At 36.8% G+C, this 11,694-nt stretch overlaps 1 protein-coding gene across 1 annotated transcript in view; it reads left to right on the top strand.

The window, feature by feature from the left end:
* Positions 1–8,112: 8,112 nt before the first annotated feature.
* The window catches only part of LOC121396891 (tumor necrosis factor ligand superfamily member 8-like), a 29,147-nt gene continuing 25,565 nt past the window's right edge, over positions 8,113–11,694 (top strand). The window contains exon 1 of the mRNA XM_041572507.1: positions 8,113–9,141. Coding sequence (XP_041428441.1) covers positions 9,007–9,141 — 135 coding nt within the window. The 5' untranslated portion in view covers positions 8,113–9,006. The remainder of the gene's footprint in view (positions 9,142–11,694) is intronic.

The following is an 11,694-nucleotide window of genomic DNA, read 5'->3' as shown; positions in this document are numbered from 1 at the left end:
TAGGTTGGCCCATTCTTAGCAACTTCTCAATTGGTCTTCAGTTTTTATTTTGTATAGTTTGTGAATGATTTGCCTTCATCTCCTGACTCTTTCCACCTTTCAAATGGGGGTCACTGACCCCAGCAGCCACACACTATTGCTCTGTGAGGCTACAGTTTTATTGTTATTGATACTTTTTATTCCGTATCTTTCTATTTAGGCCATCCTCTATTCATATTCATGTTTTTTTATTTTCAAATCATCTCCTGGTTGCTATGTTAAATTGGACCCTAGCAACAAGATAGCTGCCAAAAAAACTAGAGAGCTGCTGAACAATAATTCAAAAACTACAAACCAGACCACTATCCCTTTGTTTACTATATGGTTTTTATCCTTCTGATTCAAGCAGAGGTTTGGCGTTCTAATCTACAGATCTTTTGGCTACTTTTAATTTAAATCCTTGGTTTAAAATTTGTTTTTGGGGGGTGGTGGAATTATCAGTCTTTGCTTGGTTCAGATCCTTTCTCTCTCTCTGTATAATGAACTCCCAGGAGACCGTGGATTTGTGTTTTTTTAGGATATATTAGCCTCTTAATCCAGGTTAGGGCCTAGTTTAAATACTGAGACCACAGTTCCGGTTACTCTGCCTTCTCCATCTTTGTGGTGTCCCAGGGAAAGAAAAATTTCAGGCAGTAGTTTTGGGACAACTCCACCTCCTCTTATTTCATTTTCCTCCTTTTTTCATGAATCTGAGCATTGATTCTAGTTTTTATCTGATGAATTGGCAGTCTATTTAACTGGATTAACTGAATCTTCATTGCCCACGTATAAGTACTAATGAATACAGCACTCTCTAGCACTTTATAATTAATGAATTAATTTCTCCTATCTAAGCAACATTTTAAATATATGTAATTCTATTTTGCAACACAGCAACCAATTAAATAAGAAACAAGTCACTAATTGGGGTAGCACTTTAATTAATTTTGATAAAAAATATATAAGATCAATTAAGGAGGGTATAAATCTTTGTGAGGGGAACTTCTTTTCCCCCCCTCTTTCCTATGGTTTAATGTGATATACGTAGATCCCTATTGGGTTTCTGAGTCCTTTTTAAATCCAATTAATTTATTGCACAGCACTTTATAACTTATTGCACAGCACTTTAGAATTCTATTGCCCTGAGAAATACTTAACCCTATGTACTATTAGTGTTTTTTACCCGAGTGTGTATAAATTAACTGTGATCGAATAGGCGAGTGAAGAACATATTGTGGCTGCTTTAGTTTAACTGATCAAGTGGGGGTTCTTTTCTCTTTTATATTGTGAATAATTCAAAAACTGCAAATAATTAAAAATGAAGACCAATTCTCAGAATAGCACTCTCCGCTAAACGTTAATTTAACTTTAAGAGGTTATTCCATTTTACAGGATCAGTGTTCTATGTAATAAGCTGTCAGACTTTCTCCTTCTTTCCAAACTTGCAAGCACTTCTTAAAGACCCACCCTTTAAAAGAAGCGTATTCAATTTACCTTAATTAATCAATCAATGCTGTATCAAAAATCACAAAATTGTTTCTAAAATTCTAATGTCTCAATTGTACCCTAACCTTTAGTTTGTAAACTGTAATTTGTAGGGCCCTCTAATCCAATTGTACTCTGTAACCCTTGTTTGTTATCAACCATTTATTCCCTGTTTGTTACAACTAAGGTAAAGCATAGCGTATCTTGTCGGTGCTATATATATATATATATATAAAGCACCCGCGAACTCCGATCCCTTAATTTGCACCAAGGGGTAAGTAAAAAGTTAGGGGCATTTGCCCAGGGTAGCAGCTAGGCTGGTGGTGAGGAGGGAGGGGAGTCTATGTGGGGTACGGGGTAGGGTTATTTTTTATTAATAAGGGGTTTGTTTTTCCTTTAAGTACTACTATTGAGGAAAAAAACCCTGTAAGCTTTTTAATCCAAGTTGCTGTTTAAGCCAGCGTTCTACTGTATAATATCCAAAAAACTGATAAAAACTGTGGCAAATGAGAGCATTGTTAAAGGAGACCCAAGGTTTAATAAAGAATTAAGGTTGAAATGTTACACCTTATGTTCTGAGGTTATGTACCAGCCCAATGATGTATAATGTGAAATATGTGGCCGCTAAATAAAGAATAATGATCCTCTGGAAATGCTCCCAGTAGCTTATATTCATTTCTGCTGATTCACAGGTCATGATCTGGGCTGCTGTCAGTTACCTGAGCTTAACGTTCAACTTCAAGTATATAGTATAGTTATACAATGTAAACTGTATAATGCAAAGCTAATTAGTAATTTATTCAGAGTTGAGCTCCATGGCAGCATATATGACCAGGGCAGCATCAAGGGTCTTCGAAGTTAAACTTTGTTAACCCCCCTTCCAACAACTTGTAACAAATGTAAGCAGAGTCCAGGATGGGTGTGAAAGACACAACTTGTATTTACACAACAATAGTAACATAGTAATCCACAGCCTGGGACTGCTTGACTACAAAAACACCACAGGTGTTAAAAGGCCACCCACCATGCCAGCCACCAGGCGCAGCTGTGCTTTGATGGGGAAGTAAAAGTGGGTAGGCCTCACCTAAGGAGGTACAGAAATGCACTCTGCAAAGCATGGGAAGTCTCTTCCAATCTGGCAAAAATCCGATTGACTAAATGACCAATCGCCATGGTACGAAAAATGTTGGGACAATCCACACACGGTCAGAAAATCGTACAAAAATGGATTTTCGTGCAGCTTTATCTTTGTGTCTATGGCCAGTTTTACACATAAATACAGTCATATGAAAAAGTTTGGGAACCCCTCTTAATTCTTTGGAGTTTTGTTTAGCATTGGCTGAGCTTTTAAAGTATCAACTTTCTTTTAATATATAACATGCCTTATGGAAACAGTAGTATTTCAGCAGTGACATAAAGTTTATTGGATTAACAGAAAGTATGCATCATAACAAAATTAGACCGGTGCATAAATGTGGGCACCCCAACAGAGATATTACTTAGTTGAGCTCCTTTTGCAAATGTAACAGTCTCTAGACGCCTCCTATAGCCTTTGATGAGTGTCTGGATTCTGGAAGGCGGTATTTTTGGCCGTTCGTCCATACAAAATCTCAGTTCAGTTAAATATATTGGCTGCTGAGCATGGACAGCCTGCTTAAAATTATCCCATAGATTTTCGAAGATATTCAAGTCGTAGGACTGTGATGGCCATTCCAGAATATTGTACTTCTCCCTCTGCATAAATGCCTTTGTAGATTTCCAAGTGTGTTTAGGGTCATTGTCTTGTTGGAATATCCAACCCCTGTGTAACTTCAACTTTGTGACTGTTGCTTGAACATTGTACTGAAGAATTTGTTGTTATTGGGTTGAATTCATCCTACCCTTAAATTTAACAAGGGCCCCAGTCCCTAAACTAGCCACACAGCCACATTGTCTGTAACCATTCTCACAATTCTCCGCAAATGCCACTCCTGTATTTTTCTTGGCCTGCCAGACCTGGGTTCTATAGCAACTGTGCCTGTGACCTTTCATTTCCTTATTACATTCCTTACAGTTGAAACTGACAGTTTAAACCTCTGAGATAGCTTTTTGTCGCCTTCCCCTAAACCATAATACTTAACAATTTGTGTTTAGATCTTTTGAGAGTTGCTTTGAGGATCCCATACTGTCACTCTTTAGAGGAGAGTCAAACATGCAATTGGCCACCTTAAATACCTTTTCTCATGATTGGACACACCTGCCTATGAAGTTCAAGGCTTAACGAGCTAATCCAACCAATTTGGCGTTGCCAGTAATAAGTATTGAGCAGTTACATGCATTCAAATTAGCAAAATTACAAGGGTAACCAATTTTTTAAACAGCCAGTTTTTTTCACATTTGATTTAATTTCATACAACTGAATACTGCTTCACTAAACATCTTTGTTCAGATGTTCCTGGGAAACGAAAGACATACCAATTTTTGTTGAAAGTGGAGTGAATTATTATTCCCAAACGGAAACCTGTTATCCAGAAAGCTCTGAATTATGGAAAGGCCATTTTAAATAGACTCCATTTTATCCAAATAATCCACATTTATAAAAAGTATTTCCTTTTTCGCTGTGATAATAAAACAGTAGCCCATACTTGATTCAAACCAAGATATAATTAATCCTTATTGGACTCAAAACTAGCCTATTGGGTTAAATTCATGTTTAAATTATATTTTAGTAGATTTGGAGACCCAAATAACAGAGACCTCTTATTCAGAAAACCACCGGTCACAAGAATTCTGGAAAACAGGTCCCATACCTGTAGTGGGACGATTATTTCTCATATACAATTAGGCCCATAAATATTTGGACAGAGACAACTTTTTTCTAATTTTGGTTCTGTACATTACCACAATGGATTTTAAAATGAAACAACTCAGATGCAGTTGAACTTTCAGCTTTAATTCAATTCAGTGGGTTGAACAAAAAAACTGCATAAAAATGTGAGGAACTAATTAACACAATCACTTAATTTCAGGGGCTCAAAAGGAATTGGACAATTGATTCAAAGTTTATTTCATGGGCAGGTGTGGGCCATTCCTTCGTTATGTCATTATCAATTAAGCAGATAAAAGCCCTGGAGTTGATATGAGGGGGACGGCTTGTATGTGGAAGATTTTGCTGTGAACAGACAACATGCGGTCAAAGGAGCTCTTCATGCAGATGAAACAAGCCATCCTTAAACTGCAAAAACAGAAAAAAAATCTGAGAAATTGCTACAATATTAGTAGTGGCAAAATCTACAGTTTGGAAAGAAAGAAAGCACTGGTGAACTTAGCAACGCAAAAAGACCTGTACGTCCATGGAAGACAACAGTGGTGGATGATCGCAAAATAATTTCCATGGTGAAGAGAAACCCCAACAGCCAAACAAGTGAACAACACTCTCCAGGAGGTAGGCGTATCGATATCCAAGTCTACCATAAAGAGAAGACTGCATTAAAGTAAATACAGAGGGTGCACTGCAAGGTGCAAGCCACTCATAAGCCTCAAGAATAGAAAGGCTAGATTGGATTTTGGATTGGACAAAGAAGTGGAATATTCTTGAATAGCCAAGTCAGTCACCTGATCTGAACCCAATTGAGCATGCATTTCACTTGTTGAAGACTAAAGAAAAGAAAGGCCCACAAACAAACAGCAAGTGAAAGCCGCTGCATTAAAGGCCTGGCAGAGCATTAAAAAGGAGGAAACCCAGAATCTGGTGTTGTCCATGAGTTCAAGACTTCAGGCTGTCATTGCCAGCAAAGGGTTTTCAACCAAGTATTAGAAATGAACATTTTATTTTCAGTTTTTTAATTTGTCCAATTCCTTTTGAGCCCCTGAAATGAAGTGATTGTGTTAAAAAAAGGCTTTAGTTCTTCACATTTTTATGCAATCTTTTTGTTCAAACCACTGTATTAAAGTTGAGAGTCTGCATTTCAACTGCGTCTGAGTTGTTTCATTTAAAATTCATTGCGGTAATGTACAGAACCAAAATTAGAAAAAAAGTTGTCTCTGTCCAAATATTTATGGTCCTAACTGTAGCATGTTCAAGGAGTTAATTACAATGATGATGTTATAAAGTGAAGTCTGTGGAGCCTTTAAGCAGGCTAGGGACCATAAAAATCATTTGACTGGTCACAGCTGTCCCATGGGTCTCCAGTTGACCAGCTCTGTTCTAAAGCAATTTGCAATTTGCTTTTCCTTGTGGGTTCTACTTCATTTAACATTTGGTTCTAATCCTTTCTATTCTCCTTTGCCCTTCTTGCAGCCAGTGACCAGGGAATACCCGATACCTACACTAGTAACATTTTTCAGCATTACAACTTTGCACACATACAGAAAAAGCTTAACCAATGTACTTTGCACATATTCCAGTACCTATACTACCACTATGCACTATATGCACAATTAAAGCCAGCTTCACTAATGTTCTGTTCTGTTTTTTTGCCTTCCTCTATATCAACTAGCAGTTAGGCAGGTTAAAATATTGTTAAAAGGTTGAACTTGATGCACGTGTGTCTAACACTATATAAAGGAGCACCTTCTTACAGGAACTCTCTGTGGCAAAGAAATTGTTCATAGTAGCAGTGAAATATCTGACTCTTGTGTCTACTGTAAAGAAATCAACAAATTGCCATCAACTAAAAGGTTTAATATCACTCACAGGGTAACACACAAATCGCCCAGCATTATTTGCAAGCCTTGATTCCCTCTGGTGTTCCGTCAAGTCACCACAAAAGTACTTCAATCATGGGTATGGAAATCAGAGGCAAACAGCAGAATACCTGCTAATCAGTGCTTTATTGTGCGTCCACACAACATGTTTCGGGCAGCAAAAAGGCCCTTTTTCAAGTGTGTACAAGTCACAGTGAAAAGTTGCTTTAAAGAGCCACACAGGAAGTCCCACCTCTTAATTAATCAATCAATATATCACATTTAACCCTTAAAACAATTTTTTACAATTGGCTCTTAACAATGTTACCAATGCTTATCTAGATATATAACATATAAAAAATGTTATAAAATCCATAGAAAAAGTTAAACGTTAAAAGATCATATAATTGTGAAGAATACATATAAATATAATAGCCTCCAAGTCCATCCATCGTGTCGCAATGGTGTTAAAAAATTGTGCATTGTGTTCCAGGCAATTCCCAGTGATGTGATAAAATCAACCTGTATACACAATAAAAACAGTAAAAATAAACACCTGAAGGAATTGCTCACAAAAGAGCCTACCTATAGAGTACCTTGTTATAACTACCCTTTTCATATTACATTGTTTCAAGTTGCTGAAATTTACCAATAAGTCTTACCCTTTAGATATTTCCTAAAGTCGCTGCTCGCTACTATGTATTCTAAGTCAGGGCAGTAATCAGTATCTGTGAAAGAAAGAGGTACATGTATCAATCATTTAGTTACAAAAAGGGAGATAAGCTCCAATAGTCATTCAAGCCCAAAGGGGCCATTGTATTCATTTTTTTAATCCAGTATGCCTCTCGTTGTCCCAGTATTTTTTTCCTATCCCCTCCTCTTTTTGGCTGGACTATATTTTCAAGAACCAGCCATCTGAGTTGGCTTAAACCAAGGCCACAATTTAAGCCAACTCAGATGGCTGGTTCTTGAAAATATAGTCCAGCCAAAAAGAGGAGGGGATAGGAAACAAATACTGGGACAACGAGAGGCATACTGGATTAAAAAAATGAATACAATGGCCCCTTTGGGCTTGAATGACTATTGGAGCTTATCTCCCTTTTTGTAACTAAATGATTGATACATGTACCTCTTTCTTTCACAGATACTGATTACTGCCCTGACTTAGAATACATAGTAGCGAGCAGCGACTTTAGGAAATATCTAAAGGGTAAGACTTATTGGTAAATTTCAGCAACTTGAAACAATGTAATATGAAAAGGGTAGTTATAACAAGGTACTCTATAGGTAGGCTCTTTTGTGAGCAATTCCTTCAGGTGTTTATTTTTACTGTTTTTATTGTATATACAGGTTGATTTTATCACATCACTGGGAATTGCCTGGAACACAATGCACAATTTTTTAACACCATTGCGACACGATGGATGGACTTGGAGGCTATTATATTTATATGTATTCTTCACAATTATATGATCTTTTAACGTTTAACTTTTTCTATGGATTTTATAACATTTTTTATATGTTATATATCTAGATAAGCATTGGTAACATTGTTAAGAGCCAATTGTAAAAAATTGTTTTAAGGGTTAAATGTGATATATTGATTGATTAATTAAGAGGTGGGACTTCCTGTGTGGCTCTTTAAAGCAACTTTTCACTGTGACTTGTACACACTTGAAAAAGGGCCTTTTTGCTGCCCGAAACATGTTGTGTGGACGCACAATAAAGCACTGATTAGCAGGTATTCTGCTGTTTGCCTCTGATTTCCATACCCATGATAAAAGGTTTAATAGACCATCCAAAACATAATTACATAGGTAGGCTTAAAACGTATTTCCGTTAGGTTCATCCCTACAGCAGTGCTTCTTTTTTGTATTCAAGTGACTTTCTCTGCTTTCTGTAATATAATGGTGAATGAGATTGAGGTGCATTAATCACCTAAAATAATAACCACTATGAATATGTTACATGATAAGATAAATGTTCAGTTAAGTATGACACACCTTATTTGCAGGCAAAAAGCCACTTAAACATTACAGTAGCAAAACAATGTTATTTCTAGTTTAGTAACTATGCCAATCTGTATTGCCTATGTATCGAATGTCTTTTAACACTCTGATTTAGAAGTGACTCACAACTGGATGCCACTAGGTGACTTGATCCTAATCTTATTGAATTTATAATAAGTGGAATCGCACACACGGGGCATTTTCATCACTGTGGCCCTCTCAGGAAGAAGTGCAGCAATCAAACCGCCTCTCTCTGCTGGAAGCTCTTTTCCATTCACTTGTAGGCAGGTACAGTCATTTTCAGAAAAGCTGAGCTTTGCATTCAGAGTGGCACAAATGTAGAGTGTTTTGGAAAGGCTGAATACAGAGAATAATTATTGTATTATATTTAACTTTTCAACAAATCTACTATATATATATAACCTTTATCTAGAAGTCATGACTCAAGCCATTTCATGTATTAGCGATCATACGGAGTATGACACTAGTAGAAATAGACCAACCTAGAAGGGAAACATATGAGAGACAGAGAAGCCTGATACATTTTACAAATCTTCAGCGACAATGTTAAGTTTTCTTTGTTCCAACATTTCTTGCTTTCTCGCTCTTGTATTTTTTTTTTTCTTTAAAGGTTATTTGTTTTTTGAGAAAGAGGTGGAGAAACCAACCTAGGAAAAGGGTGTTTTTGATTTCTAAGTAGAGCAATGATCTGGGTAGATAAGGTATGCAGTGGGAGTTTATATGGTGACTGTTTCTGCTGTTATGAGATTAAAATAGCTTATTGCAAAACATATCTTCCTGCACAGAGGATCTTCAGAAGCTGAATATAATGGAACCACAAAGCAATGTAAGCCAGGAGCAGCATATAATGAAAAAAAGACTGTGCTTTATCAGCATCACTGTTTGTGCAGTTTGCTTAGCCTGCACCTCTGCCTCATTCGCTCTGCTCTTCTTATGTCGAAAGGTAAGATTTCTTTTTTTTTTTTTCCTTCATAAAGGATAACATTTCTTTAAGAATGTTAATATTTAACACCCCCCCAACACCACTTTATTTGGCTCAAACCCAATTTTTAAAAAATACATTTTTATTTTTTGTATGTGCAGAGATCAATGTTTGTGTGCAGTTGAAACCATGTAGAATACCATATGTTTAACAATATTATAAGATAAAACGGTGGGATTCTATTGAAAGAGAAGGGAAGGAATGACTTTCACCCATTTTCAGTGAATGGTTCATTGAATTGTTTAGTATCATTTTTGTGGAATTGATTCAACTTTACATAATATTTCTGAAATGCAAAGCAAATGCACTCATTAAAAGCAGATTATTTCGATTAGCCACCATTAACAAGGTTTATATGCAGTAGCGTAACTATTGGGGGGAAAAGGGAATTAAGGGGATCAGTATGGTCCTGCAAATCCCCAGCTCTGTCCAACTGCTGACATTTTGTGTTACAAAATATTATAAGGTTAGAAAAGTCCAACCAAGTCCAGTCAATATTTAAACTTTTCTATTCTTTATATTTTGTATGGTATCTTTTGTTTTTTCACCAGTGCAACGTCCCATATTGATATGTTAGTTGAATGGGACAAGGATCATTGCTTTATTAGGTATGGGCCCAACTGTAATATTTTTGGGGGGTTAGGGTTAGGCCTAATACATCATTGGCCCTTACCAAAAAAAAAAGTAACTAATGTTTCAAAAATGGTGCCAAAGCTTAAATTGATCATATTAGCAGTGGCGTAACTACCGGAGGAGCAGGGGGTGCAATTGGGCCAGGGCCCGCACCCCCTCAGGGCCCCCAGGCAGCTCGCTTGCCACTGGATTCCGGCCGAAAATAGTGTACGGAGGGGGGCCCCGCTGTGATTCCCGCGCCAGGGCCCGCCCCCCTCTAGTTACATTACTGCATATTAAGAATGTTTCTGATAATATGATATGTTTTTATGATCAATCCCTTATCATCTAGATATTTGGAGCAGATAGGTTCAACCATGGCAGTACATTTAGATATTCATTACATCTTTTCTATTAATATGAACATCAATTTCCCTTGGTTCTTGTTCACAACAAGCCTGACACATCCATAATCACTTTGAGTCTTCTATTTGGGATTGTCAAGAAGTGTTCTTCAGAAAGTAAGAAAGTTATTGGGTATGAGCAAAAATGTACACAAGCCCTGTGTGTGCGGGGCAGCAAATAGGCATCAGTCTCTAGTAACACAAAGTGACCAATAAGTTTGTTTTAAAATACCTGACCAGGAAATGCTAATTAGTAGAAAATGTAAGCATATTTATTATATTACCCCCTATATTTTTTTAATTGGCATGTAATTTGGATTGGAGCACCATACCGTAAATATGCCAAGAATACTGTAATAAGGGATTAATAAAATTGAGGATCACATTAAACAATACTGTCCTATGCAGTTCTGGCTTGGAAGCAATCTGTATTCTTGTATGGTGGTTAATAAACTGTCCATCCCACCAGTTAAAGTATCGTTCACAGGAACCAGAGCAACGCAGATCTCTGTCTGGCCAAGTTGTCATTCAGTGGTATAATAATGTAACACATTAGGGCCGATTTACCAGTCTTCATTTTTTTTTCTTTTACGAGCAGTACCACCTTTAAATAGATAATACATTTTAACAGTATATTTGCTGCGTTGGAGCAATTTGTTTCCATGGAAAATAAATGTCTGAATCTGAGTCAATTCCTTAAAACTTACCTGGCTGTCAGAAAAGTGTTGCTAAATAATAACAAATATTGAACTGATTGGAATCTTTCTGAATTCCTCAGTTTGTCCTTTAAAGGAAAACTATACCCCCCAAACAATGTAGGTCTCTATAAAAAGATATTGCATAAAACAGCTCATGTTTAAAATCCTGCTTCATGTAAATAAACCATTTTCATAATAATATACTTTTTTAGTAGTATGTGCCATTGGGTAATCCTAAATAGAAAATTGCCATTTTACAAAATAAGGGCCGTCCCCTGGGACCCTACGATTCACGGTGCACATAAACAAACCAAATAAACCATACATATTAGGTCACATGAGTTGTAGTATTTCTGGTCAGGTGATCTCTGAGGCAGCACACAGACCATCACAAAATGGTGGCTCAAGGAAAGAGATGTGATTGTATCATTTCTGTTTATTCTCATAAATATATGAGTACCTCTTCTAGCTAAATGAGCAGAGGTGGTAGAGTTTGGCATTGTCGCTTATTGAGAGAAAATAATCATAATATACCTGGAATAACACACAAATTTGTAGATTTTCCACTTGGCTGATAGGTCCTGAGAAAGGACCTGGCTTTCACCACAATGCCAATCACAATTAGGTTATGAAAGTGTTAAAATAACAAACAAGTGTTTGATGTAGCAAAGACATGTTCAGACTTCACACCTTATGGGTTTATTGTCAAGAAATGGAAGCAAATAGAGGAAACCACATATGAGCTTTTTACTGCAGCGGCTGACTGTATTGTGACCTTAACCACATAAAGTAAATGACAT

Source organism: Xenopus laevis, chromosome 8L, assembly GCF_017654675.1.
Source record: "Xenopus laevis strain J_2021 chromosome 8L, Xenopus_laevis_v10.1, whole genome shotgun sequence".
NCBI classification, from domain to species: Eukaryota; Metazoa; Chordata; class Amphibia; order Anura; family Pipidae; genus Xenopus; species Xenopus laevis.
The sequence above is the reverse complement of the archived record's forward strand: the minus strand, read 5'-3'. Positions and strand labels throughout refer to the sequence as shown.